Source organism: Aureobasidium melanogenum (genome assembly GCF_000721775.1).
Source record: "Aureobasidium melanogenum CBS 110374 unplaced genomic scaffold scaffold_14, whole genome shotgun sequence".
Lineage (NCBI taxonomy): Eukaryota > Fungi > Ascomycota > Dothideomycetes > Dothideales > Saccotheciaceae > Aureobasidium > Aureobasidium melanogenum.
In genome coordinates, this window is record NW_024470066.1 from 91884 (window position 1) to 118152 (window position 26269).

At 50.0% G+C, this 26269-nt stretch overlaps 11 protein-coding genes across 11 annotated transcripts; 3 read left to right on the forward strand and 8 right to left on the reverse strand.

Moving 5' to 3' along the window:
• Window positions 1-375: 375 nt before the first annotated feature.
• Window positions 376-2014, reverse strand: M437DRAFT_51271 (uncharacterized protein; the record flags this gene model as incomplete). The annotated part of the gene is made up of 2 exons (XM_041022153.1): window positions 376-1788; window positions 1841-2014. The coding sequence occupies 2 exons, from the start codon at window positions 2012-2014 to the stop codon at window positions 376-378; spliced, it is 1587 nt and encodes a 528-aa protein (XP_040878574.1).
• An 890-nt stretch (window positions 2015-2904) lies between these two features.
• On the forward strand, window positions 2905-4578 carry M437DRAFT_51421 (UDP-glucose dehydrogenase; the record flags this gene model as incomplete). The annotated part of the gene is made up of 3 exons (XM_041022177.1): window positions 2905-2949; window positions 3028-4266; window positions 4441-4578. 3 exons carry the CDS (start codon window positions 2905-2907, stop codon window positions 4576-4578), a joined length of 1422 nt encoding a protein of 473 aa, XP_040878575.1.
• A 1531-nt stretch (window positions 4579-6109) lies between these two features.
• On the forward strand, window positions 6110-7258 carry M437DRAFT_51419 (TPT-domain-containing protein; the record flags this gene model as incomplete). Its single annotated transcript, XM_041022176.1, has 2 exons — window positions 6110-6772; window positions 6830-7258. 2 exons carry the CDS (start codon window positions 6110-6112, stop codon window positions 7256-7258), a joined length of 1092 nt encoding a protein of 363 aa, XP_040878576.1.
• A 361-nt stretch (window positions 7259-7619) lies between these two features.
• On the reverse strand, window positions 7620-8409 carry M437DRAFT_76228 (cyanamide hydratase; the record flags this gene model as incomplete). The annotated part of the gene is made up of 2 exons (XM_041026585.1): window positions 7620-8110; window positions 8193-8409. 2 exons carry the CDS (start codon window positions 8407-8409, stop codon window positions 7620-7622), a joined length of 708 nt encoding a protein of 235 aa, XP_040878577.1.
• Window positions 8410-9618: 1209 nt separating this feature from the next.
• M437DRAFT_51040 (uncharacterized protein) lies at window positions 9619-11700 on the reverse strand (the record flags this gene model as incomplete). The annotated part of the gene is made up of 2 exons (XM_041022116.1): window positions 9619-11470; window positions 11531-11700. Coding segments are annotated over 2 exons (2022 nt in total), but the record flags the coding sequence as incomplete, so codon positions are not given.
• A 695-nt stretch (window positions 11701-12395) lies between these two features.
• M437DRAFT_51736 (glucanase B) lies at window positions 12396-13715 on the reverse strand (the record flags this gene model as incomplete). Its single annotated transcript, XM_041022230.1, has 1 exon — window positions 12396-13715. The coding sequence occupies one exon, from the start codon at window positions 13713-13715 to the stop codon at window positions 12396-12398; it is 1320 nt and encodes a 439-aa protein (XP_040878579.1).
• Window positions 13716-16289: 2574 nt separating this feature from the next.
• Window positions 16290-17150, forward strand: M437DRAFT_11886 (uncharacterized protein; the record flags this gene model as incomplete). Its single annotated transcript, XM_041018633.1, has 1 exon — window positions 16290-17150. A coding segment is annotated over one exon (861 nt), but the record flags the coding sequence as incomplete, so codon positions are not given.
• Window positions 17151-17481: 331 nt separating this feature from the next.
• On the reverse strand, window positions 17482-18897 carry M437DRAFT_51300 (uncharacterized protein; the record flags this gene model as incomplete). Its single annotated transcript, XM_041022157.1, has 1 exon — window positions 17482-18897. A coding segment is annotated over one exon (1416 nt), but the record flags the coding sequence as incomplete, so codon positions are not given.
• A 932-nt stretch (window positions 18898-19829) lies between these two features.
• On the reverse strand, window positions 19830-21764 carry M437DRAFT_76233 (MFS general substrate transporter; the record flags this gene model as incomplete). The annotated part of the gene is made up of 3 exons (XM_041026586.1): window positions 19830-20356; window positions 20413-21014; window positions 21067-21764. The coding sequence occupies 3 exons, from the start codon at window positions 21762-21764 to the stop codon at window positions 19830-19832; spliced, it is 1827 nt and encodes a 608-aa protein (XP_040878582.1).
• A 1766-nt stretch (window positions 21765-23530) lies between these two features.
• Window positions 23531-24350, reverse strand: M437DRAFT_16977 (NADH:ubiquinone oxidoreductase complex I intermediate-associated protein 30; the record flags this gene model as incomplete). The annotated part of the gene is made up of 5 exons (XM_041018883.1): window positions 23531-23588; window positions 23640-23879; window positions 23961-24127; window positions 24191-24251; window positions 24310-24350. Coding segments are annotated over 5 exons (567 nt in total), but the record flags the coding sequence as incomplete, so codon positions are not given.
• An 805-nt stretch (window positions 24351-25155) lies between these two features.
• On the reverse strand, window positions 25156-26122 carry M437DRAFT_51114 (uncharacterized protein; the record flags this gene model as incomplete). The annotated part of the gene is made up of 3 exons (XM_041022128.1): window positions 25156-25287; window positions 25341-25876; window positions 25936-26122. 3 exons carry the CDS (start codon window positions 26120-26122, stop codon window positions 25156-25158), a joined length of 855 nt encoding a protein of 284 aa, XP_040878584.1.
• Window positions 26123-26269: the final 147 nt, after the last annotated feature.

Consider the following 26269-nt stretch of genomic DNA (forward strand, 5'->3'; position numbering starts at 1 on the left):
TCCTGCGGGCGCCGATTAGTATGAGCCGTGCGGCCAAAAAAAATGAAATAAAACTATTCATAAGCCTACTGGTCGGGAGCCCCTTTAGACAAGGGTTGTCATGATACTCGCTAACAAAATTGCCACCGCCCGTTCTTATGCAAGTCTATCCATGTCTACCCTCCAGCTGAAAAAAGCCACCTTTTAATAGGAACGCCGTTACGGAGTAGTACATGGCGAAACCCCCGAGTATCGGAAGAGCGACCGAAACCCTCGAGACATGTTCCTCCTTTGACGCAGGACAGAACCAAATTGGGTAGGTAGTCACCCGAGATTACTTGATGCATTAAGATACTGTATTATTTTTGCATGTACTTCAGGACAATCAGTCAATCTCTAGGAGTGCTGATGAGGTCCCTTTTTCTTGAATGTTTTTCGAGGGAAGATTTCATCCTCATATGTCTTGCAGAGACTGGTCCATGAGTGCCAACCGCCATTGTCAGCCCATGCTCCTCCTTTTCCTGCCTCTGGATCACTAGATTCGATCTTGTACCACGTCTTGCCTGCAATAGGTTCCTCGCTGATGGGCCGGTCAGGCAATCTCAGACTAGCTTTGCGAAGCTCTTCAGCGTCTTCATGAAACCATAGCTTGTCCCACCATAATTCACGCAAGGCTTTCTCGCCAGTAAAATGCAGCGTGACGGGGGCCAGATCAGTGACTGTGTTGACGCAGAGGTTGACATCTTCCCACGACTTGGGGTACTCCACCGAGCTGTTGAATAAAGGCGGCGAGGCCTCGAATGCGGCGAAGGGTGAAAGTGAAGAAGAAATGTCCTCTGCCACCTTGAACCCGTATCTCTCTTGAGAAACATCACCAGCGTCGTTCGTTCTGGTTGCCCACGAGTCACTTGGACGAATCCAGGCTAGGTACTGTTTGTAGAAGGCCAAAGTCTGGAACATGGCCGAGAAATAGTCGATGCCAATGTGATATTCGGTTCTCTGTCCTTCGTGGAATTGAGGGATCTGGCGAGGAGGATCCTCTTCCTTCTGGAACTCCTCTCTATACTTCTCCTTGGCCTGTTTCTCGAGAACATCTTGATCCAGAGACAGACGAGCAAACTCTTGATCGCCAAATACATTGGCAAAGTAGAATTGATCCGAGTCTGTGGTGTGGTTGTAGTGGATCAGGTCGAGGGTAGCTTGGAAGACGTCAATCATGTCCTGGATGGGTCCCATGATTGTTCCCGAGTTCAACCATCGAGGCTCATTATGTGTCTCTCTGAAATCGTTCTCCTCAGGGCCGAAAGCGGTTGAGGACAGGCCAGTATGAGGGACAGCCCAGCACGCGGGGCGACTGAAGTCGATGGGCCAACAGATCTTGTCTGGGCCGAAAATGACGGTGGTACGGTGATCGCCCTGGTCGAAAGCGTCTTGACCATATGCCTGAATGGTTCGCTGGTCGAGGTTCGCGTTCATTTCGAAATATCTCTTGAGCAGGACGTCTGGTCGCAATTGGAACCAGACGTCGTAGCCGTCCAGAATGAGAACCAAATCGTCTTCCTTGCTGATGGGCTTCAGCCTCTTCATGTAAGCAAGCAGAGTTTCGACTTTGGCGAGATGCTGCTTGTACGGATTGGCCTCTTCATGGGCTCCCCAATTGATCAAGACGGGCGTAGGATAGTCGAGGATGGTGGAGGAGAGGAGGAGCTTGCAGAAATCTCTGTTGCTACTTGTTGCAGGGATGAGGTAGTGGAGACCAGCCTTGCCATTGCTGGCTGATGAAGTGGAGGTTGTAGAGGTTGAGGGTTTCTAGTAGCGTGGTAAGAATTTGAGTGTCGTGGTGAGTGTGCAGGGCACTTACTGAAGTGCTGATTGAACCGACCAGACCGCCGACTGAGCGAGATGCCGTGTGTGTAAACAGTGTGATTAAAGTTACGAGGAGGACAGCGAAACCAACGATCCACCTCGGTCTTAACATCGAGCGTCCCATATCACTCAATGACATGTCGGACCTGGACAGTGATGAGAAAGCCATGGTGATAGCAAAACAAAAAAAAAAGAAGAAGGACGCGCACTCTCAGAGGCGCATGAATAGTCGACTTAGGATGCAAGGGGATCAAGTTCTGAGAATCGAGCACCGGTGGATTGTGGATAACTAGACCCTTAGGCGAAAATGGTACTTGGAGACTTGTCAAGGACGATCGCGTGAAAGCTGACAGGGGCTCCCTTATCGTGCGGTTACATAGCACTATAGAGGTCGAGCTGGCAAGTGGATACTGTTGTTCCTACTCAGCGTGTAGCTGAAGCCCGACAGCGGCTCTGAGCACTAAAGATAAAAGGGGACGCCAAACGGTGTACGCCAAGTGCCAAGGCACTGGGCGAGTCAGGCTAATAACCACACAAGCGGACCGGCTTCTCATGCGACCGATTCTTGACTCTTGTGCCCTCGGAAGAGACGAGACGTTGGTACATATCATGATTTCAAGGTTTAGCCTTACGCCAAGGTACAAGTATTCCGAGTACGAGGGATCCATGTCGTCCGATACACGATACATGGTGGTGTAATGGTTGAAGGTTTGCCTGGCAAGTCGGCTCTTACGTGTCGTAGGATCGTTGACGATTGAGTCGCGTGGTCGGCAAGAATGTGTGCAGGCAAACGTTGATGTCCAGCTTCCAAGCCTCATCCCCTTTCTAACGGGTAAAGGATCTTGTGCCGCCGCCATATTGTGTAGCATGGATGATCAACGGCGCTTCCCCTGCAGCTCTCCCGGCCAAGCCATCCAAGCGAAGGGCTGCCCATAACTTAGTATTGCCAAAGGACTACTTATTTAGTGTTTACATTTTGCTTCGAATAAACTCCCGTCTCCTTCATCACTCTCGCTCACTTTTCCACATTCTTTCATTCCTCTAACAGCACATTACATGATGGGTCCCGTGAAGAGCGTTTGCTTCATCGGCGCCGGCTTCGTCGTAAGTTAAACTTATCTGAATACGAGCTGCCACGAGGCCGTCTACCGAACGTGGCTAACAAGACTTCCTATAACACAGGGCGGTCCCAGTGGTGCTGTCCTTGCACTCAAGAACCCCGACGTCGAGGTCAGCGTTGTCGACTTGAGCGAGACCCGTATTGCAGCATGGAACTCAGACGCCCTCCCCATCTACGAGCCTGGTCTCCTACCCGTCGTCAAGGAGGCTCGTGATGCTGAAGTCCGCCCTCAGAACCTCTTCTTCACCACCGATGTCAGAGGAACCATCAAGCGTGCCGACATTGTCTTCATCTGTGTCAACACTCCTACAAAGACCGCCGGTATTGGCGCTGGCAAGGCTCCTAACATGGCCTACTTCGAATCTGCCACCCGTATGATTGCCGCCGAAGCCGAGAAAGATACCATCATCGTCGAGAAGAGCACTGTTCCCTGCAGAACTGCTGCCAACATGAGAGAGATTCTCAAGGCCATTGGCAAGCCCGGCCTCAACTTCGAGATCCTGTCGAACCCCGAGTTCTTGGCTGAGGGTACCGCTGTGGCCGATCTTATGAGACCCGACCGTATTCTGATTGGTTCCATGCAAACACCCAGCGGTCTAGAGGCAGCAGAGGTTCTGGCAGACCTTTACGGCAGCTGGGTACCCAAAGAGAACATCTTGAAGACAAACATCTGGTCCTCGGAGCTTGCCAAGCTCGCTGCCAACGCACTGCTGGCTCAGCGTATCAGCAGTATCAACGCCCTGAGCGCAATCTGCGAGGCTACTGGTGCCGATGTTGGCGAGATTGCATATGCCGCAGGTCTGGACAGCAGAATCGGCTCGCGCATGCTGCAAGCCTCAGTCGGATTCGGAGGTTCCTGCTTCCGCAAGGATGTGCTCAACCTTTCATACATGGCCGAAACCTTGCATCTCCCCGAGGTCGCCGCTTACTGGCAGTCTGTTGTCGCTATCAACGAATGGCAGAAGTCTCGCTTCACTAAGCGTATCGTTTCAACACTCTATGGAACTCTGACTGGCAAGAAGATTGCTGTCTACGGTTTCTCATACAAGAAGAACACCGCCGATACTCGTGAGAGTGCCGCCATCTCTGTTGTCAAGGATCTTATCGCCGAGCAAGCCAAGGTCTGCATTTACGACCCTCAAGTCACAAAGGCACAGATTTGGGAGGAGCTCGACATCAACGGCTGCCACATTGATGACGTTGAGAAGTACGTTTCGATCGCCAAAAACCCATACGACTGTGCTTCAGAGTCTCACGCCGTCATTGTCCTCACCGAGTGGGACGAGTTCTCCAACAAGGATGTTGTCCCTGCTAAGAAGACTGGTACCGAGAACGCTCAGCAATTGTTGCCCAGTCCTGTCGCTTCAGAGCACTCGTCTGACAACGAAATGGAGATGACACCTGCGGACAGATCTGCACGCGAGCGCTACAGCCCCAAAACCGCCCTCAAGCACGCCGAGGCACAAAACACCAAGGTCGATTGGGAACAGATCTTCGACATCATGGAACGTCCAGCATTCGTTTTTGACGGCCGTAGAGTGATTGACGCTGGCAAGTTGCAACGGTTGGGCTTCCGCGTCGAGTGCATCGGCAGAGGCAACTCGTTCCAATAATAATCTACAAAGGATTCTGGCATTCCTTTTTACTATTTCCGTCTTGGGACATGATCACGGCATGGTTTTAAAACTAGAGAGCACTTCTGGGAGTTTTGGTTGGGTGGGTTTCAATCATGTCTATACACACGTTCTTGTAATAGTTATTCGATCAATCTGATGATTCTGATCAGCGCCATGCGCTTGAAGTACCTAACTGCAGTCTCTGTTACATTCATCCATGATCCAAGACGTGACGCGTATAGGTGTACTTCCAAGGATAGGGTGCCGCCAGCGAACGAGTAACATCTGCTGACTTGTCGATCGCCCAGGTTTCGTGGACCTTGTCTGGTTCGAACCAACATCTGCATTTTCGTAGGTTGCACATGATTCTGCATGGGTACGGGATAGCCAAGCACATACCTTGCTGGGCATGGTGTGCTATGCGATCTGATATGGTAATGCAGCTCAAGAACTCAAGATCCATGCTCATGCTTATGCCGAGGAGCCGAGGATTGCGGATTAGGACTGCCGCTTGCAGAAGGTCAAACATGCGTATCCATGTTCGATGGATAAATTGATACCCAGCAATCTGATGAAGTGGCCCTGATTAGCTCTCGGGGTGGATGCCAGCCACGAACGCCAAAAGCCTGTGGCGTTCTGCAGACAGTGGAGATAGGACTGCTTATTTTCCGGTCGCGGCAATGACAAGACCGTGCCTCCGGGTGTATACGCGGACTCACGTAAATCGATTCAGTGCGCGTTTCATCTATGGGTAGAGGAATTGTGTGATTTTGCTTCAGCCTCACACCATCAGGTGGGTGGGCAGCTGAGCTTGTAGGATCCTCGTTATGAACGTTTTGATATATTGATAGGAGGTTTAACTCTCCAGGACACGTGAGGACGCCGATCTCGCGGTTGACTTTCGGAAGGCGGAAGAGAAGATAATTCTCAAACAAAACCCTTGGTGCTTTGGCGCAATAATCTCCACAGACCCCACCATGATAGGCGATGTCAAGATATTTTCCGTGAGCCGATCCTTCGCTTCTTGGCCACTGGGGTGTCGATGGTTTTGTAGTCATGGTGCAACTCCTTTCCAACGGACAATAACATATAGCTGAGTTGGGATGCAACGGTCAAGAATTTGTGAAACGGTGTCAGCTGGAAGGTGGCAGAACGTTGGACTAGATGGCCTTATGCCTCATTCAAGAAATGAATGCTAATTACCCCCTTGTTAACTGTCGACTTTGGGCTCGTGAGAGGCCTTGTTTGTATCATATTCTGCTGCGATTCGACGCTTGGCACTGAACGCTTCTAGAGAGGGGCGGCTGCATGCGGCCCCCTTCGCATGACATGACTACGTAGGTCTGAGGGCGGTTATCTGATGATATATTGGCTTGGGTAGGCTGTCTGAGGCTTGCGAGAAACTTTCGTATCACATCGTCCCTCGTACCGGGCCCGTATCCAACTACTTGTCTTCCCAAACGCATCCGCTACTTTGGCCTTTTGACTTTGCCGCATACCTTGCTCTCCCTATTCACAAACTACAATCATGGCTTCTATTTCCGAGAAGCAACCACAACTGTCCATGGACGAGTCTGAATTCAGCGACTACCATGAAGAGCAGCGCCAAAAGCTGCTGGGCGATGATGACGACGTCGAGAAGCAGGCAATAGTCGAGGAACAGACACAAGCAAAGAGCGCACAGGAAGGCGCTGAGTACTCTGTGTCGACTCGGGTCAAGATGATCTGTCTCGGATTATACTTCGCCATGAACTTGGGCCTCACGCTATACAACAAGGCCGTCCTCGACAAGTTTGCCTTCCCATGGCTCATGACCACATTGCACGCTACATGCGCCGCGGTCGGATGCTACGCGCTCCTGCTCGCAGGCCACATCAAGCTCTCATACCTCACACGACAAGACAACTATGTCCTGGTGGCATTCTCTGTCCTCTTCACCATCAACATTGCCATCTCCAACGTCTCGCTGGAGATGGTCTCCGTTCCTTTCCACCAGATCGCCCGCTCGACTTGCCCTGTCGCAACCATTCTGATCTACCGCTGGTTTTATGGCCGCTCCTACGCAAAGGCTACATACATGGCTCTGATCCCCATCGTCCTCGGTGTTGGACTTAGCACATACGGCGACTACTACTTTTCTCTCATGGGCGCATCCCTCACCTTCCTCGGTGTCTTCCTTGCTGCAATCAAGGTAAGATCCCACATCTCGACTTGAATGCATTTGTATCTTTACTGACAACCTCACTAGACCGTCGCAACCAACCGTCTCCTGACCGGCAGCCTCAAGCTCCCCGCCCTCGAACTCCTCCTTCGCATGTCCCCCCTCGCCGCCGTTCAGTCGCTCGTCTACGCATATTGCACCGGAGAAGTCGCCAACTTCACCAAGTTCACCGCTGAGGGTGGTCTTACCTCTTCAGTCGTTCTCGCTCTGCTCGGAAACGGCATCCTCGCCTTCATGCTCAACGTTACCTCCTTCCAAACAAACAAGCTTGCTGGTGCCCTAACATTGAGCGTTTGCGGCAACCTCAAGCAATGCCTTACAATTCTTCTCGGCATCGTTCTCTTCAATGTCCGCGTTGGACCCGAAAATGGAGCCGGCATGCTGGTCACTCTTCTCGGTGCTGCATGGTACAGCAAAGTCGAGTTGAGCGTCAAGAAGCCTGCTCCGAGATCATGATTATTTCCTTGTTTTTCTCTTTTCCTTTGTCAACATAAACCAGTATCATCGCATACATGACTGGCGTTCTTTGCTCTTCTGGTCTTCCTTTCTAAGAACACCCCATCTTCTACCATATACTTGGGCAAAAGTCACGCTCTCAAGTTAATGTATATATAGCCTTATTTTCTTTTCTTCTTCCATCATTCCTCCCAAAGAAGGATGGATCAACAAGTGTAGCTACAAAAATGCACACCTTTGAGTAATAGAGGTTTCTCTCTGTCATTACCACAATCATTATCCCGCAAACCAGTCATACTGTGTGAATATGCCTCCAAAAGCATTGGTCATCAATCTTCAACAACAGGTTCGATCACTCTCGTTAGTCATAAGGACGCATCGTCTCGTTCGCCTCTACCTTTTCAGCAAAGCCCTCAATCTTTGTCGTGTGTGACCACGGCTTGAGTTCCGTCTCCTTCCTGACAGTAGCAGCAAAGCATCCAGTCCAATCCTCCCTCGGCCAAGCCTTGACAACATTTTCGATTGTATCTTTATGCACCAGCTCTGGGTTCGCACCAACATTGTCGAGTAACGTCGCAAAGTGTATCACAGCAGTCAAAGTGGTAATATTACCAGTTTCGCCAACGTCTTGGTGTCTGATGATAGTCTCACACACGGATTCAGCAGTTGATCGAGATGCACCGTGCTGAGTTAAGAGATTCAGTGCCTTGATGCCGCCTTGGATTTCGAAGCTCAGCTGTGTGGAAGACATGTTTGTGTCTGTGGTGCCGATATCGTGGAGGAGACTGGCGAGCAGGTATGTCTCTGGGCTGTAGCGCCATTCGGGAAAGTGCTGCATGGCGATTGCCTGGCCTGTGCATGTCATTGTGTCAGTGGTTGTCGTGTGTGACGCTTTGACAGCATTGAGTGATGTTGTAGTGATTCACGAACGCACCGTAGTAGTAGACGCGCATGCTGTGGCTGAAGGTCTGCTTTGGCAGGTGATCTCTTGCATGCTTTACAGTGATGTCCACGACAGGGCTGCTGGGCAATGGCATGTCCTCGACTCGAAGCGGTGTTGCCTTTGACTCGGGGTTCTTGCGGTTGGCGAGCAGCTTCTCGAGGCTTCTTGGAACTGCTGTCCAGCCATTGTCTTCGATTGTTTTTGACATGGTCAGTGGTTAGTTGGGGTTTGGTGATGATCAAGCAAATGACACTAAAGCTGATGATGAACGCTGTGATTGATCTTCTTTCCTGCGATTGAGGACTTTGTTTTATACAGTTCGGTGCTTATGTGATAATGGCGACGAATGCAAAAATGTGTCGTAATCTGTGCTCCGCTATTGTTGTCTCTCCAAGGGCGTGAACGTCAGATGTCATCACTGTAGCTAAACTACCCCACGTTTGACATTCAGCCCCACCTTTCGTCCTCCGTGTGTTTCAGATCTTCAGAGCGCCTTCCTGTCAAAGAGCCTTCTGATACACACGAACGGACCATCATTCCCTGATAATGGCAGCTGCCTATGTACTCGATCTTTGTGGAAAATACAGGTCCGGGCGGAGATGGTTCTTCACGCCTTGATCTCCCAGATGTCTAGGTTCTTGCCTGCCTTGTTCTTCCTCTCGCGCTTGCCTTGGTTCATCTCGTTCAACTTCAGCATAGTCTCACTGGATTGTGCGAATGCAACGACCAGCTCGCGCATACGTCGAGACTCCATGAAGCACTCAGCCAGGCCCGTCTTGTCGTTGGCAACATCGTTTGCCAGCTCCATGCTCCTTAAGAGATGATCGCGGCTGATCATGTGAGCACCGGCGCAAAGCACTGTGTTGTATGCGAGGACAACCTCGGGCAGGTACCAGTTACGAATCTTGGCCAAGTCTGCGGCTTCATCATCTGCTTGAGTCAGTCGGGATCTTGGTTTTGGAGCATAGAAATTTTGCGTACCATCCTTTGCATGCATGAGAATACCACTTAGCACAGGCTCGATTGCAGCGCAAGTATCCTCGAAAGTTGTCTTGACCTTGGCCGGCAGTGAACTGGGTCGTGGAACCTTACTAGATGCGCAGTTAGTAGGGCTAGATATTGGCAAGATCACCAATACTCACGTGGCATAATCATGCTCTACCGTCCTCCAGGCATTAAGGGCATCAACAGCCTTCACCAGCAGACTGAGCTCATAGTATCCTCTGCATTGTTTTTGAAGGACACGTAGCTTTGCTGCATGTTCGGCATCCTGGGGGAGCAACGCGGTCTCTTCACGATCCATCACGTTGACCGATGTGCCCAGGATTGTCCTTGATTTTGCTGTACAGAGTAGCTCGAAAGAGAGTTGATCAACCAACCGTGAGGCCTCTTGGAAGCACCCATTGACTGCAAACTGTTAGCATGCTTGATTAGTAACAGGAGATATTCGCAACTTACGCAACAGCTTTCTGCAGGCATATGCCAATGTCTGGAAAGAAACCTCCCAATGACCATCCATGAGATGGAAAACGGCGAGGTGGTCGGCAATACCCTCGCCACCTTTTCCTTCTTCCGCAAAGTTCAGCTTGATTCTTTGACCAGGGTAAAGATCTTCCTTGGTACTCTCGATAATTTTCAGATTCTCCTGCCCAGCAGGCTTTTTCGGTAGAACTTCTTCCATGAGATACTTGGCCTGTTCGGTCAGGACAGCAACAGGATCAATGCCGTAGGTCGACATGAGCTTGGTAAAGTGCATTTTCTCTTGGAGGTCTTGTACGTCGGTCATGGTTTGTGCGAGTGATTTGGTACCGCGAGTGGGCGACATTCTCGATGCGTAGACTGATGTGAGCTCCCATCTACCAGCCGCACGCAGAAGCTGAATGTAAGCAGCAATGATGTTGTCAAGGGCTTCAGGGTCGGACTTGATGTCTGAAAGAGGCTCGTGGAACTCACGTAGCATCAAAACCATGTGAGTAACAATACGTAGAGCATCGTAATCATTGAAGATGACGCTCTCTCGTTGAGAATCTGGAGAGACAGCCGTACGCAAGGGGACTATAGTGGTCGAAGTGGTTTGGTACCAGGCAGCGTCCGAGATGGCTGTCGCAAGATTCTTACACAAGTCGGCGAAATTGTCTGCAACGAGACTGCCTTGCAGCAACTTGAGAGGCTTCCTGGCCTCCTGCGAAGTGGAAGATTGCTCGTTGAGGCGCCTGATCAAATTTCGAGCAACATCCTGTTGGTCGCCGTGGTGCCTGAGAGAGTCGAAGAGTGGGAACTTTGTGGCAGTACCAGACGCAAACTTCTCAGGGAAGCTCTTCTGCAAATATTCTTCCAATTGCCCGACCAGAAGGGAATTGTAGTGAGCAAAGATGTAGTCGTCCCAGCTCTGGCACACACGCTTGACTGATTCTAGATCACCACTGAGCACACCATAGACAGCAGCCTCGTACTCATCCAGACCTGTTTGTTGTGTCAGGGCGTAGCACATGCGTCGCCAAAGTGAACCAGCCGAGCCACCTGGAAGAGCCATGTCGACGTCCGAGTCGGCAGAAACGGCCATGCTTACAGCGCGCCAGCTTTGGTTGTGTTCGGAGCACCACTGGCAGATATCGTTCCATGAGCGGCCACGCCTTAGCATCTCCCAGCAAGTCATCCAAAGAGCTCTTTCTGAATATTCGTCTGCCTTCTCCAAGACACGGTATTGTCGAGTTGGTGCATCCGGGTCCAGAGAAGACACTAGGGGTTCGTTGCTGTGAGTGCGCTTCACGTCGAGCATATCGGATGAGGCCGTTGAAAAGACGCGCATTCTTTTCGCTCCTTTGATTCTCTCACGAGTCTCCATCCAGCCATTAAACCAGATACCTGTTCCTCTGCCCGACTTCTTCTCCAACTCTTCAGCGATGGCTTCGATGTCACTTTCACCGTGATTGGCAGCTCCTTGTAGCCATTTCAGGACAAGATGCCGTTCTCTTGCTGAATCGTTGTCCAAGGTAAAGCGTTCCCAAATGTCCGAGTCTGATGTGTATGTATTTGGTGTGCCCAGATCTGCTAGCCTAGCTTCCTTCTCTTGCTGGCGAGCCTGCTTCTCAGGTGAGTATCGTAGTTCGAGCATGATGCGGAATAGCTCCCAGGTGTCGAGTTCGGTTTGCCATTGCCTCAATGTGTCGAGCGAAGTTTGGGCGGGAATGTCTTCGTCGCCATCGTTGTGAGTGACAGGGCCCACAACGCCAGAAAGGCTAGAGCTTCTGATAGGAGATTGGGTGATCCTCTTGCCGAATTCATTTTTCATTTCGTTGACGCGCTGAGCATCGTGACGTTTCTTCAACTTGTTGACCATGGTGCTTGCGAAATCCGTGTACTCCAGAGTGAGGTCGATGGCGGTACGGTATGCGTCCTGACCATGTAGACGAGAATTGAATCTGTCGAGAGTTTCTGCAAAGTGATCGACTTCACGACCGACGCGGTCTGCCATGTCGCGCAAGGGATTGATCTGGTCGATAAGTTGGCTAGTAGGTACGAGGGCGCTGCCGCTGCTAGCAGAGTTCTGAAGAGATCGAGTCAGTCGATAGGTCGAGGCAGAGAGAGCGGCAGGAGAATGCACCTGTGTTGTCGAGTAGCCATTCGTGCGGGCAACATCGGCGAAGGGGTTTGTGTTGGTCTGAGAGCCCTGGAGATTCCAAGATTGGGTCAGAGCTGGCGCGTAAATAATAGCTTGTAAGTTGTACCTTGCGATGGACAGGCTTGAATGCGCCAGAGTTGGCGGTTTTCCTTGTTATAGGCGCCATTGTGGTTGCTCCCTCTGGCAATTTAATTGATAACGGAAGTGCCTGCAACGGATGACCAGCAGCGTATCAAGGTCACTGCCGTGTAGTTTTGTGAAAGAATTGGTATGTGATCGTGACCAGAATCGGTACGAGCTTCCAAACATTCACGTTCGCGTTTCCGTCGTGCCAAGACTCAGACAATATGCTCATCAACACCAGTTTCGTTTGGTTTCTCTCTTTCACACGCACTTACTTTCACTCTCACTCAACAATAACTCGAAGGTGCTATGAATGCACGTGTCATGTTATTCGGCGCACGAGGAACAATCGATCATAGATGGATTCGAGGACAACTAGAAATATGCAATCTGTACAGAATGTGGTATCAAAAAGAAAAGGCTGGCACAAGTATTCGTGTCGTTGAGTTCTACTGTAAGAACTTCTTCTTCCAGCCACTGAGCTTGCCACGAAGTCCTCTGCTCTTGCGCTGCGGAATTGGTGGACGGCTTTCTTGCATCGGCTGTTGCTGTCCGTTTTCTTGAGGAGCAGGAGCAGATTCAGCCACTGGTGCAGGCTCGGCCTGTTCTTCCACAACTCTGCTAGCTTCAGCAGGAGGTGTGTTTCCGGCGTAGGCATGTTGGCCTCCTACAGCAACCGTGAAAAGAGCTGGTGAACCATCGTTGACTTTGCCCGACTGATCTTCTCCACCATCTGGCTGCACATCGTCGTACGCAAAACCATAGCCCTTCTTGTCAAGGTTGTGGTCGTGTACAATACGACAGTAGTGGTCGGTGGGATCGGATTGGTAGTAGGTGGAAGAGTCCGATGGCTGTTGAGTCTGAGACACTAGAGTAGTACGCACGAAACCAGCGGCGAGACGAGGGATAATCGCGTTGCGAGTTGCGTCTGGGCCGGTAGTGAAGGGACCACTGTTACATCCAAAGATATCTGCTGTGCTTGGCTTCTCAAATGCTTCTTGGCCAATGAGCAATTGATTGTTCGAGACCTTTCCATCAAGGACACCAGGGCCTGCCTGGGTGTTGAGCGTAAAGTTTCTGGAATCAGTGCTGTAATAGTTCCAAACTTCCTCGACATAGGGCTCGTAATATCCTGCAAAACTTGCTCCAACAGCATCACCGTGAGATGGGTTGAGGACACGGAAGTCTTGTCCGTTGATCTGAACGATCAGTCTGTCCCATGGTTTTCCGTCTTTCTGTGTCTGAGCCCTCATGTCGGCGCACACTCCTTCAAGACCGTTCGCAGGCATGCCTGATACATGTTGTATTGTGCCAGCTGAATTCTCCAGAGTAATGGCAATGGGAGCGTTGGACACGAAGTCAACATAACTGATATTCGCATACAGCTGAGCGTCATTCAGCGTGAATTCACAGAATCCAAAATTCACCTTTGCGTTCGGATCGCTAGGGTTCAGGACAGAGGGTTCGACAAGAGCTGGTCCAGGGTTCAAGAGGAAGGTTAGCTTGCTGTCAATTGAAAACCATACACGGCCACCAGCAATCTGAGGTACAGTGGTTGTGACGGAGTTTCCTGGCTTTCCAAGTGGTATGGCGCAGTCCTGAGCTAGCGGTGATCCAATGGCAGGCGGATTCTCCGGAAAGTAGAGGGTCTTGCCGTCTGCTTGTAACAGAACACGTCTTCCGTCAGCAATGTTGATGCCTGTGATATAGGCCCAGACATTGTCCGAATTGGTGTCGTTGACAAGCTTGAAGGGTAAAGATGCAACCATGATGGAGACTTGCAGAAACAAGAAGAAGGGATGGATTATGGAAAAAAAATGCATATGAGCTGACCAGATTAACCTTTCCTTATATACAGCTTCTTGTGTCTGGTGTGTTGTCGTGAACACAAGGGCAGACTCACCCAGAGCCGAGACGAAACTACACCAGCGCTTGGTAGTGACGTATTCATGCCAACTTTCTGCAGCCAATCCTGGCCTGGAGAAGAAGTTTTTAATTTACTCTTCACCCATCGTTGTGTGCCATGTCTTTGGCGTATAACGCGTCGGCATGTGCTAGCAGTATTCGACTCGAGGTACACAGCCGCTGGAAGGTGGAGAGTCGTCGTCGCAGGCTGAGGCGCAACGCCCAAACGAAGTACAAGGGGCTGCAGGTCATGTGGAAATGTCAGACTACACACGTTCTTTGCCCTTGTCAATTGGTATATTTGTCGCTTTCTTAGACTTTCACTTCTTAGATGAGCTGACTTACTGCATAACAAGATGTGCTAGTGGTAATTGACGCCTGCGAGCACGCGTTAAATAACCAGTCTCCGTGAGCGACAACGATACTCTGCAGTTCTGCATCCACAAGGTGACTATTAATGTACCACTTTTGTCGACTTCCTTTTCCAGGCCGCAAAGTCTCCTCGTACTGTATCCAAACTCAACTGCTCACATGGTAAGTCAGCCTACTGATCTACGTCCAATAATCACAAGACCTTGGTAAAGGTGAGGCGAGAAGCGAGATTTTCGCACAACTGACATCTGCGCATGATTGAGTCTACCCTAACGGTATCAGATCAGTAGACAAGGAAGGACAACGGCCGTAGCAGCATGGAAGCCTGAGGATGCCAACTTGTCTTGTAGCCGAATGTCCAGGGCAGGGTTCCCCAGACTTCAACTATCTAAATGCATATCCACACGCAAATCAGATAACTACACAGACTACCGAATGTTTGTATAGCTGTTAAGGCTTGCAGACTTGTTTTACATGTGATCAAGCAGACATGCGGCGTGAAAGATGAAGACTGTTGGTCAATAGGCTGCTTCAAGCACATTCGTGGATTTTCACGCCGAACTTCACAAAACATCGCACAAAATGCAAGCATATCATCAATGAGATCTACACGACCACAAAGTCAATCCATGCTAGAAAAAGAATGTTTGATAGCTTGTCAAATGACTGAATAAGATCTGCTATCGACAAGCGGAAAGATAGGTCTCCTGTTACATCTCTCAACAAGTATGTCGCAAGTTGAAGAGAAAATAACATCTCCACTGCACCTGTTGCAGTGTCACACTAGCACGAAAGGCCAGAACTCTACTCGAGTACCAGCAATCAAGCCGCCAAACATTATGTAGCAGAAAGCAGAGTGTTCAGCTGAGGGACAAAAATTCGCCAAAAGAATGTGCTCTCCATCAGGGAGTCGAACCCTGGTCTCCCGCGCTTGACGAGATTTTACTCCTGACAAGCGGAAATCATGACCACTAGACCAATGAAGATGAGCTAGCTGAGCTGCTATTGGCTGATGAGAAGATTTGCTACCAGCATCAATATGTTGCAGCCAGCAAATCAATCTGATTGATGCATAGCTCGCGATGGTGTTATGCTGAAGGACATATACTGGTGTTGTCATTCTGCTGGCACTCCGGCGGCATGACTCTAGGGAGAAGGCAATTATATAGCTCTGCAACTTGTCATCAATTGTTGAATGGCATCGAGAATAGAATAGCAGAAGATGCAACGACATCATCATGTGGCTGGGAGAATCACGAGGATGACACGTTCGCGAGATCAGATCTCGCCAAGTCTCAAACCTAATCTTGCACTTGTGATACCCGATCGGGAAGCCATATCGTTTTTCCTTCCGCAGATCAGGAACCATGACGCCTTTGATGTGTTGATTTGAGAAAATGATATCAATGACGAGCGCGAGATGCTCACGGTAGGTCCAGCGCGTAAAGTGGTTTTGACCTTAAATGGTCGCGTGTTTCGTACTGTTCGTTAATTTAGCAGAAAAAGATCTCTCCATACTGTCTACTCTCTACTATACTGCCTGTCACCTAATTCTTACCGTTTTCCCTGGATCATAAAAAATCCCACACACAATGTCAGCTTCAGCAGGACGCAGGACGAAGCCTGCTCATGTTCTCGATTTCTTTCGCGACAAGAACAATGACTCTTGTTTGACAATTCTCGCCAATGGAATACGTTTTCATGCCTTTGTCGATTTCAAGAAGATGAAGGCCGCCTCGGGGGACGACAACAGGGCTGTAGAAGAACATGCAGAATTGGTCAAGATGGCGAAAAATGGTACACCACAGGACCAGCCTAAGAGATCGCCTCGCGCATCAGAGGAAGCCAAGGCAGACCGTGGAGAGGAACCGAGATACTGTGTATGTCGTGGACCTGATCGAGGCTTCATGATTGGCTGTGACAGCTGTAATGAATGGTTCCATGGCGACTGTGTTGGCATCTCGCAAGAAGAAGGAGCTTCGATTGACGAGTATACATGCCCCGAGTGCCAGAAGGGAATTAGAAGTCCCACCGTTGCTTCCAAAGACAGCGGCATTGTCCTCGAAGATAACGACAAAGCCGAGAACGACTCGGAAGAAAAACTACAGGCTTGGATACTCTCGCACTTGGAGAACGAGATTGAAAAGCATGCTCCCTCACGAAGCGAGATGCAGACAATCAACGTGCACGACTGGTATCACCCAATGACACACTTCTACGCCATTCAATACACAGATGGCAAGATCACATCAAAAGAAATTGAGTCTTCACCTGCATTACGATTCAAGATGGACAATCTCCTGCCTAAAGTTACTCTACCGAAATACATCCTGAAGCTCGGCATCCCCTGGTTTCAAGCATCAGATCTGGAAATTGTCGAGAATGCTGGTGCTTTGCCTGCCATTGTCCGCTATAAGGACAACCTCTACTTCCTCAAGGTTGTCGATCCTGCTCAGCCCGCACCAACCAAACGCGAACTCAAAATCATGAAAGACATCGAGAAGCTCAACTTGCACAAAGAGATGCGTGTGCCCCAAGTCCAGGGCTTAGTGTCGTTCACAGACTCCAGGACTGATATTATGGGCTTCTTACAGACACACATCGAAGGAGCTGAGCCACTAACTCATCTCCTCGATTCGGATGTTCCACAAGCCAAACGAGACCGCTGGGCCTCCGAGTCAGAGAAGATGGTCAATCTCCTGCACCAACATGATTTTATATGGGGCGACGCCAAAGCGGACAACTTCATGGTCGATAAGGACGAAAAGCTATGGATTATCGACTTTGGAGGGAGCTACACAGAAGGTTGGGTAGATCCCAACTTGAATGAGACGATAGAGGGCGATGACATGGGTACGAGGAAGATTGTAAATGCATTGCATGACCCGGACGAAAACACTTTCGACCTTGACGACACAACGGCTGCTGGTGACGAGAAAGGTGCCAAGCGCAAGCACAATGAGGTAGAAGAAGATGAAGAATGCTCTGATAAGAGGACAAGGGTGGAATGAGTATGTCATGATATACAGCTTGCGCATTGCATTGGCCGGCGTCTCATGTTGCATTGATGGAGTAGGGTTTAGTGTGTGTATACAATGTATTGGGTATCTATAAATTCCGTCTATGCCGTTTATGGTTCCTTCTATGATGCGTCTAACGTTTTCAAAGAAAAATACAAAAATAGTCTAGCGCTTCGTAAGAGTTCAGTATGCAAAGTGGATGCGAAGAAAGAAGAGAAGTTTCGGGCGCATGACTTGTTCAGTTGTCCAGCAACGTCCAGGTCATTGCGCCAGTATCAGTGACAGCGGTGACAGCGAGTGGAGAGCTGGCACCGCTTTCGACAGACTCAAAGGTGAAGTCGAGGACTTTGCCAGAAATTGAGCCAAGGCTGGTAGGAAGACGCTTGATCTGGTATTTGAACTCCTGCTCAGCCTCAAGCTTTTGCAAAAGAGGGTGTTGTGGCCCGAGGGTGTCCATCAGCTTCTCAGTTGATGGCAAGCGGTAGAGGAAAATGCGGTTCAATGAAGGAGATGTAGGAGTAGAGGATGCGACGTTCTCGGACATGGCCAAAAGAGAGTTGTTGGGCGAGAGGGCGAAATGGGGATGGTTAATGTGAGCCGAAGGCAGATCATGCCATAAGTGCTGAATGTTCTCGGATAAGTGTACGGGAAGATTTTCGAGGATGGTGACAGAGCGTTCGGCGGTGAGGACGTGGCCATGAATTTGACTGAAGGGAACGTAAGCCAGACAGTATGAGCCAGACTGGACGTTTGTCGCATGCTTCTGAGCAGCGACTAGCCAGCCATTGGCGAACGGACGCAGGAGCTGAAGACCAGCTAAACGCTGCGATACAGCCGGGCTACCGTCAAAAGGTTCGGACGGTGGCAGGGAAAGCTTGCTAGCATCGAGGAAGGCGTGCTTCAAGCCACCCTTGTCTTGCCAGTGCTCTAGATCGGGTCTGCCATCTCTCGGCGAGCCAAGATATACAACAACACCTTTGTTGCTCAGCTGCACTCGTAGCAAACTGTCGTGGTGTTCGAAGTCGAGAGCGGCGATGTAGTGACCAGTGGCCGAGGTGATGTAAGAGGCCACAGGCCACGAGTCGGCAGCCGAATTCATGTCGTAGATTTGGATGGTGCGTTCCAGGGCAACAGCCAGCATGCGCCCGTCGGAAGAAAGAGCCAGCTCGTACATGGACGTCGGGGAGCATTTAAACCAAGGACCTCCACCGATTGCTGTACGGAGGTCGTTGATGGGGCGTGTAGAGATGATGCTGGGTTCGGCGGAGGTTGTGTCGTAGTGGGTGATGGTGCGATCGTGTAGCGAGACTGCACGCTTGCCATCTTTTGAGAGAGCAAGCTTGGTCTTGTCGAGTCGTCTTGACAGGCTGTCGTCGGGTGAAGCTGAAGCCTTGACGCGCATGCCCAGCATCAACGCTCTCGCCGCCTCATCGTATACAGACTCTCTTCGTTTCGAGTCGACCTTCTTGACCCATGTTGTCGGCTCGATGGGCAGTTGTCCTAGTTGATTGGCAAGCGTCACAGCATCTCTGGAGGCATGCTTCCAATACCGACACACATTCCGGCATGCATAGAAGGACCACGGATCCAGGTACGAAAAAATCTGCTGTTGCAGCTCCAACGGAAGTGTCAAGGCCATGGTTGTATCGACTCTAGCTGGGGAAATAACAATGGGGAAGAGGCCGGGGCTTTATTCGTATCAAATCTGAGACGAAACCCTGACCGGCAATCGCCAAATCACCTCATCTTGCTCCGAATCTTCTCCCTTGGGGCAATATTTTTTTGTTGATTGATCTGTCGTCACCGCCTCAGCGTCATTCAGGGTCCGATCCGCTGCTTGGCTCCGCTCATCCACCTTCTTCGCCGAACATTGATGGCTTGACACCACTCTTCTTCTCCAGCTTATCACCCACACTGTCTTGACAACAGGAAGCTCATTGCTTCAAACATGGTCTATCGCAATCACTACTTTCACATCACCGCCACAGCTAGGCTTGTCCATGTGTGCCCGAAAGTGTTGAGAATGTTCTGTGACACCGAGCCTGTTAGCGCGGTATCTATCCGATTGCCAGAAGCTTAAATGCTAACTTATCATACAATCTGATGCCGATGACTCCCGCGCACATTGACGAGTCATGACCTAGTCTTATACATGCAGACAAATTTCGCTTGCTTCGCCATTTCTCATGTCGAGTAATTTGAGCCGATTGCTGGTCCGAGTTCCTTTCATCCATACGAGACGCCTCCTCACGGTCGGATACAGCATCAGGACTTTTTGTTGGTATATGCAGCAGCTAAACAGAATTCAACTACAAATATTACCTATGAAGGAAATAAGAGAAGCAGTACACGACGAACTAGTTGCACGGTGATAAGAGTGGAAACAGAGATGAGTGTTGGAAAAGTATTAAAATGTTTCTAAGCTCTATTGTGGTATCGTCAAAGATCTTCAGCCTGAGTTATATGATGCTCAAAGGGAGACATCAGCTTTTGGTATCCCAGAACGCCGCGCTAATTGTATAAAGTCCATGAGTCCATAGTACTAGGAAAGAGAGGTATGACTTATCCTCCAAGAATAAATCCCGATCAAGCACCACGGCGAATGCTCGAAGCACGAGATCTGGGCTTGGAGAATGAGTCTCGTGTGTTGACACGATCGATGTCGTAGGGAGAGTGCTCGTAGGTAGAGGTGCGAGACAGTCTGCCACCATCTTGTGCCTGCTTCTCCTTTCCAGTCTTGATCTCCTCGAACTTTGGCGTCTCGGCGTCACCGTGCGACTCATCCTCGTAGGAGTAGTCGAAGGCCTCTTGTTCTTCCTTCTCCTCCTCCTCCTTGTCTTGACCACCTGCCATCTGTTTTTGCATATTCTTCATGAAATCCATAGATTGCTTGGCAAACTTGCAGTTCTCACGAACCTTTGGTCCAAACTTGTAGAACAAGAAAGGCATAGGAACGCAAAGCAAGGCCAAGAAGGCTGGGATGGACGATGCCCAGTGAATGCCGAGGTTTTGGTACATGTAAGTGGTGAACAAGGGAAAAGCGGCACCGAAGAGCGAACGCAAGACCGAGTTGGCCGCCAACACCGAAGCTGCGAAAATGGTGTACGAATCAACTAAGTTAAAACTGTCAGCATTTCTTTACCGTTGTTAACAATAGATTTATACTTACTGAGGTAGTTCATAATCGCGAGGAATACCAATACCATGCCGAAACCGAAGGGTACACCAGCAGCGATTGAAGCCATGAATTGAATGGAGGGCGAGTTGGTCCATGCAAACCAGAAAAGACCGACAGGCAACAGAATGCCACCCAACATGCAAGGAGGAAGACGGGCCTCAGGAGGGGCGAAGCCTCCGTGTGAGTTGGAGATCTTGACGTAACGCTTGTTGTCGAAGATAGAGTAAATGACAGCTCCGATCATACCGACGGCGACACCGAGGAAAGCCAGACCACCGATACCAGGGCTCCAGCCTCTGTTCTCCTGGTAGACGATAGGGAAGGCGGCGAAGAGCATGTAGAGAGTTCCGTAAATGATAGCCATGTAGATCGACAAGAGAAGGACGATTGGCTCGCGGAAGAGCAATACCCAGGGGCGAAGGAGAGAAGTCTTGAAGACCTTGCCGAAAGTTGTAGGGCCTTGGTCGACATCACCCTTGCTGCGGTAGACCTTGCCGGTCATCTTCGACATCTTTGCAGCACGCTTGCGAAGAAGCACGGGAGGGTAAGTCTCAGGGATGAGCAGCGTACCAGCAATCCAGAGCACACCGGTACTGGAGCAAGAATCAGCAAACGAACGTTCATGTCAAGAATAAGCCAACTTACAAGATTGCCATAACACCTTCGACCCATCTCCAGCCGATAGTCTCGCCAACAAAACCTCCGACGATAGGACCAAGAACAGGACCCATGAAAGGAGCAGCGGCGAACAGAGTCATGGCTAGACCTCTCTGGTTGGCCGAGAACATGTCAGCAATGACACCACCAGCGTTGGTGAGAGGAGAAGATCCGATGGCACCAGCGAAGAATCGACAGACGATGAGGCCGGCCATAGAGTTGACACCAGCAGCTCCAGCGTTGAATGCTGTCAAACCGGCATAGGTTAGGATGAAGAGAATTTGACGGCCAAACATTTCAGAAAGTGGCGCCCAGAGAAGCGGACCAATGGCGAAACCCAAAACGAACAGAGAAACACCCAGAATACCAACTTCCTGCGAAGAATGGAACTCGACCAGGATCTCCCTGATACCACCAGAATATGCGGAAGAGACGAAGGCGACTGCGAGGGTAGCAATGGCTACAAGCATGGTAAGACCCCACTTCTTCCAGTTTGAGAACAGCTGCGGATTGCGGGGATCATTCTGGATCCAGTTGACAACATAGGGATCCTCTTCAGTTCCAGAGCCTGGATAGTTCCAGTTCATAACTTCATCAGTGACGAGGCCTTGGTCGAAAACAAGGCGCCAATGAGGGACAGACGATGGTCCCTTGCCAGCCTCAACATCCTTATTGGACTTCTCCATGTTAGTCGAGTGTATCGAGGAGAGTCAGATGTGGGGATTGTTTGTCTGGGGTCGACCAGAATTCGAGTAGCAGAAGCTAGGGTCAAGATACCAGAGTTTCGGTCGTTCGAGGAATGCTAGTAATTCGAAGGTATCACAGAGGGGGAAGGCATTTAATATGAAGAGGAGAAAAAGTACTGTTGGGGTGACAACATGGCAAACGCTGGTGTTAGACTTCATTTCTTTCGGAGGCGTAAAAAACGGAGAACCGAGGTTCCGAAAGCCTTCTGTGAACAAGTTGTGTGAGCCTCAATGGCTCTGATTGGCAGGATTTTGGATTGTGCTTTTTTATGCAACGCTTTTCGCTTCTTTGACATCCGTGAGGATGCCCAGAACGCCTCATTCGATAGAAGTCGCCGAGGGTCCGAGCCTATCTCGTTGTTGACAAGCACTTCTCAAACGTCGTTGGCGGTACGAGCATACAAGACCTTCCAAGTTTCGATCCTCGCCGAGGAGTTGAAAGCTACTCGTGGTATTCTTGGTCCGAATTATAAATCAAGAAGATCCCTCATCATGTTCAGTTATCTTCTCGCCTTCAGCACAAAGTCGATACCGCTGTCACGTCAGGTCGAATGCACATTTATTCTGTGCGTCTTCGACAACTACAAAGATCTATTCTCTTCCATGCCCCCTTAATCTTAAAACAAACATCAAAATCTTAAAACCCAAACAGAAAGAGAATTTTTGTATCACGATTTCTAGAAATTCTGTTGCAACAACGACTGGCAGATTTGCTCTGCAATCCACTTGCGATCCTCGCCTATTCGATCGGACCTTTGACCTCCCGCCGCCCCGTGAAGCGAGCCGGTCCTTCACAGATGCCGAGCACCGCGCCGCCACCCCACCTGCACCTGATCCGGGTCGATGGGTTACCGTCTCGTGAATTATTATTGTGCAACCTTTTTCGGTTTCATCTTCATCCGTGGTTAAGCATCCAGATTGATGATACAGACCACGGCAAATCACCTCCAATCTTGTAGTTGACGTGCCCGAGATGAATCATGGAACTCTCTAAGCCTCGATATGTGTATCATCGTCCCAGACTATGTCGCAGAGCAGAATATCTACCATGAAAAGGCATGATTGTTAATTGGAGCAGAGGTGTGGCTAAAGAGAGCAGACAGAATGTTTTCTTCCAGTGGCCACTATCGTGCTTTCCAATAGTATCGTGCATTTGTATAGCTACGTGTGTTCCAGTTTAGCATATGGGGAGGAAAGACTATTCTATGCATAATCCCAAAACGGCAATGCCCTGAGAGGTTTGTTATACTACAAACGTGGCGCCGTCGCTTGTGTCGAACCCGGCGCTTTGGTAGAATAAATAGAGCGCTAGAACTTGCACTACACTCGACTATTTCTACAGAATCAAGGTGGTCCTGTACGAGTTGGCCACGCGCACCTGGTTGTGCAACTTTGATTTGGCATCAAAGCCATTCATCGCTCAGTGCGACCCTTAAGGGCCTCGTGTCCGAGGCTTTCGGACTGGGATCAGGCTGCTTGCGATTTGCTGCCATGTAGGTAGTATAGGGCAGTCGCGACCAAAGCGAGTCCGCAGATGCGCCACGGCGATAATGCAATCTGCAAGAGTTAACCACCACTGCATTGACTCGTTGTCCGAGTTGACTCACAGTAAACGAATGGGTATACCGAGTCCAGCGACTAGTGCTGGTTGTTGCAGATGCTGCGTTACCCTGTTCAAGCCTGCCAAGCTCAACCGGTGAGCTCACAACTGCAGATATGGAACGAAGGGTTAGAGAGAAGGGTCCCTCTTGATCGCCAAAGAAGCTGCCACGCAATATGAATATTCAAGAATTAAACGAGCTGCACGGCACTTACCTTCGCATCATGATACTCATTCTTTTGATTGTTTTGAGATTAATAGGATCCGCATGCTCCTTCTCTTTACCGCGATAGGTCGGCTTCAAAGCAGACCATGGAACCCACACGAGGCCACCTTTCTCGAGACCACCTTCCCCGAAACAAGGCTTGAAGTCGTACTCCCACGAGATAGTGGCTTGTTCACGTCCATTGTCTGGATTGCGGGGAAGCAGTTCGTCCTTGAGAATGAAGGTATACCTGTTATCTGCGAGTTTGCAACTATGAGCTTGACGTCCTGCACTAGCCATATAGGTGGCATGATTTCGAGGAATAGAATACTTGCCGTCTGCTTCTGCAATGTCGAGCACGATTCCTGCATAGCTAGACAAATCCCAGCTTCTATCCTCACCCGTGGTCCGCTGGCTTGCAAATCCCGCGCCACCCAAGGTTTTGATGTCGAGATTGCCATGGAATCGGCCTGTGCTGCTGTGACATTCGAGGAAAGACTGCACAGCACAGATTTAGCATATCCGGAAGCTGAAAAGCACACGTACTGTCACTCATCCTACTTGTGATTTTCCGCCGCGTACGCGATCGTCGCTTGCAGTCCAGTCTGCGTCTTTCCAGGAGCTGTAGGGCGTAAACTTCTCAGCGTCCCGCAGACTCGAAGTGACGCAACATAACCCACCGACTACCTCCGAACAGAGTCTGGTCCTTTTCTTTGTTCATGGCCGTATCTAGAGCTGAAAGTCGTGTAGGAAGTAAATGTTCTGGCGTTGGTTGCGCGAGCTGTGGTTGGTTGCTTCGAACCTTGCTTGGCGGTTCAGGCTTCCCTCGTGGCTTGCACACCCCACTTTACCTTTGGTTTGTTGCCTGCTGAGCCTGTTGTAATTCGGTATGTACCTACTGTACTTGCTCCTTGAAAGTCGGCATCCTTTCTGGTGACACCGAACCGGTCACGCATCCTCGCATGGACCCGCTTGTTGGGCTGAAGGTCATGAACGGACATCCAGCCTCTCCGATCACAACACAGAGTAAGGTAGACACTATGAAAAGGCACAATCTCATTTGGAGACAAATGTCGTCCATAGAGAGTCCATGTTCTGTTGCCTCTCAGTGGAGATTGTCCAGTTTCCTGGTCAGATCATGCATTTCTACAGCTATAAAGGAGCTTTTACATACTTTTGAACACGGGGAGGAGGTGGGGAAAGTTGCAGCCGCACCAGAGTACCGACTTCGCGATTAGGTATGCCCGTTGCGATAAGGCTATTTGAAAGATGATTTGTACATTCGAGAGTGGTAACCAATGACGCCTTGAACCCTTGCGCATAGAGAGCCGAGTTAAACAAGGTGAGTATTTTTCCCGAACAAGAACGCCACAAAACCAGCTGCTCAACCCCAAAATTGCCCTAGCGAACGACAGTATGGTATTTCCCTTTAAGCTTCAGTAATTTGCGCTGAAAAAACCCGTGAACTCCTAACGCTCATGCCCTCCCTCATCCTTGTTTCATTATGTCGTTATCAACAGATGCCTCTACTTTGGGCCCTCACGTAGACGAACGGGTGGCGTCAAGGGCATTGAGAGGGGTGTGCGCGGAAAAGTCATGTAATCGTAAGGAGGTGAGCTGGTTGTCGAAGGTTCAAAGCTATCTGACAAAGCTGGAGTCTAGCTAAGGTTCTCAGTCAGGGCGTCGGATAGAATTCAGGAGTGTTACCTACGTGAACAGCAGGCGTCTGATAGCTGAATTGGCTGGTCACATCTACACCAGCTATAGAAGCATAACTCAGGCTGAAGGGGTTCATGTCGTCCTCTTCGTACACCTCTGGCTTGATGATAGCCGGCATGCTTGTTTGGTAGGTCATGGTGGATGGAGGCATCATGCATGAAGAAGATACAGGAATAGGATATGCCATGTAGTTGGGAACCGAAGGAGCAAATTGGCCATGTTCGATGGACGGGTAGGCCTGATAGCTGAACAACGGAGGTGGAGACGTTGATAACTGACGAGTGTGCTGATACGAGAACATCCTCTTATCATCAGGCGCTTGTGAGTAAGGGTAATCGTATCCATTGGATGTGTAGCCACGACTGTCGACATTGTTGCTTTCTTGTGCGTGTGACATGTGCGATGAACTCTTGTAACCGGACAAGTTGGAGAGATCCAGATCGACGTATTTGACTTCGGGCGATGGAGAGGCTGAGCTAGATGCTGCACGGCGTTCCAGATCTTCGAGACGCTTCTTCAGCTTCTTTCCTGTGGTGACCGTTAGCAAAGTAACACACGACATACGCAACAGACCGCATCATGCATACTGTAGTTTCTCTGAGCGATGCGGTTCTGAATCCTCCTTCGCTCAGCAAGATCCGTGATCTTGGTCCAGTCCTCGTCTGGATTCGCACTGGCGCTGAATGCACTGCTGGTGGGATGTGTTGAGGCATGGTGCTTGTGTGAAGAAGGTGGAGAGCATGAGCATGATGAGTATGTCGAACGCCTATTCATCTTGTATGTGTGTAGACAATAGGGAGTGTACAGAGTGTATGAGGTGTGTGTGTGTGTGGAGTGTGATAAAATGGAAAGATGAAATACTGAGGTGCGAAGGGTGGACTTTGTATGTTCGAGGTGGGTTCGAGGATGTACGTACTTCAG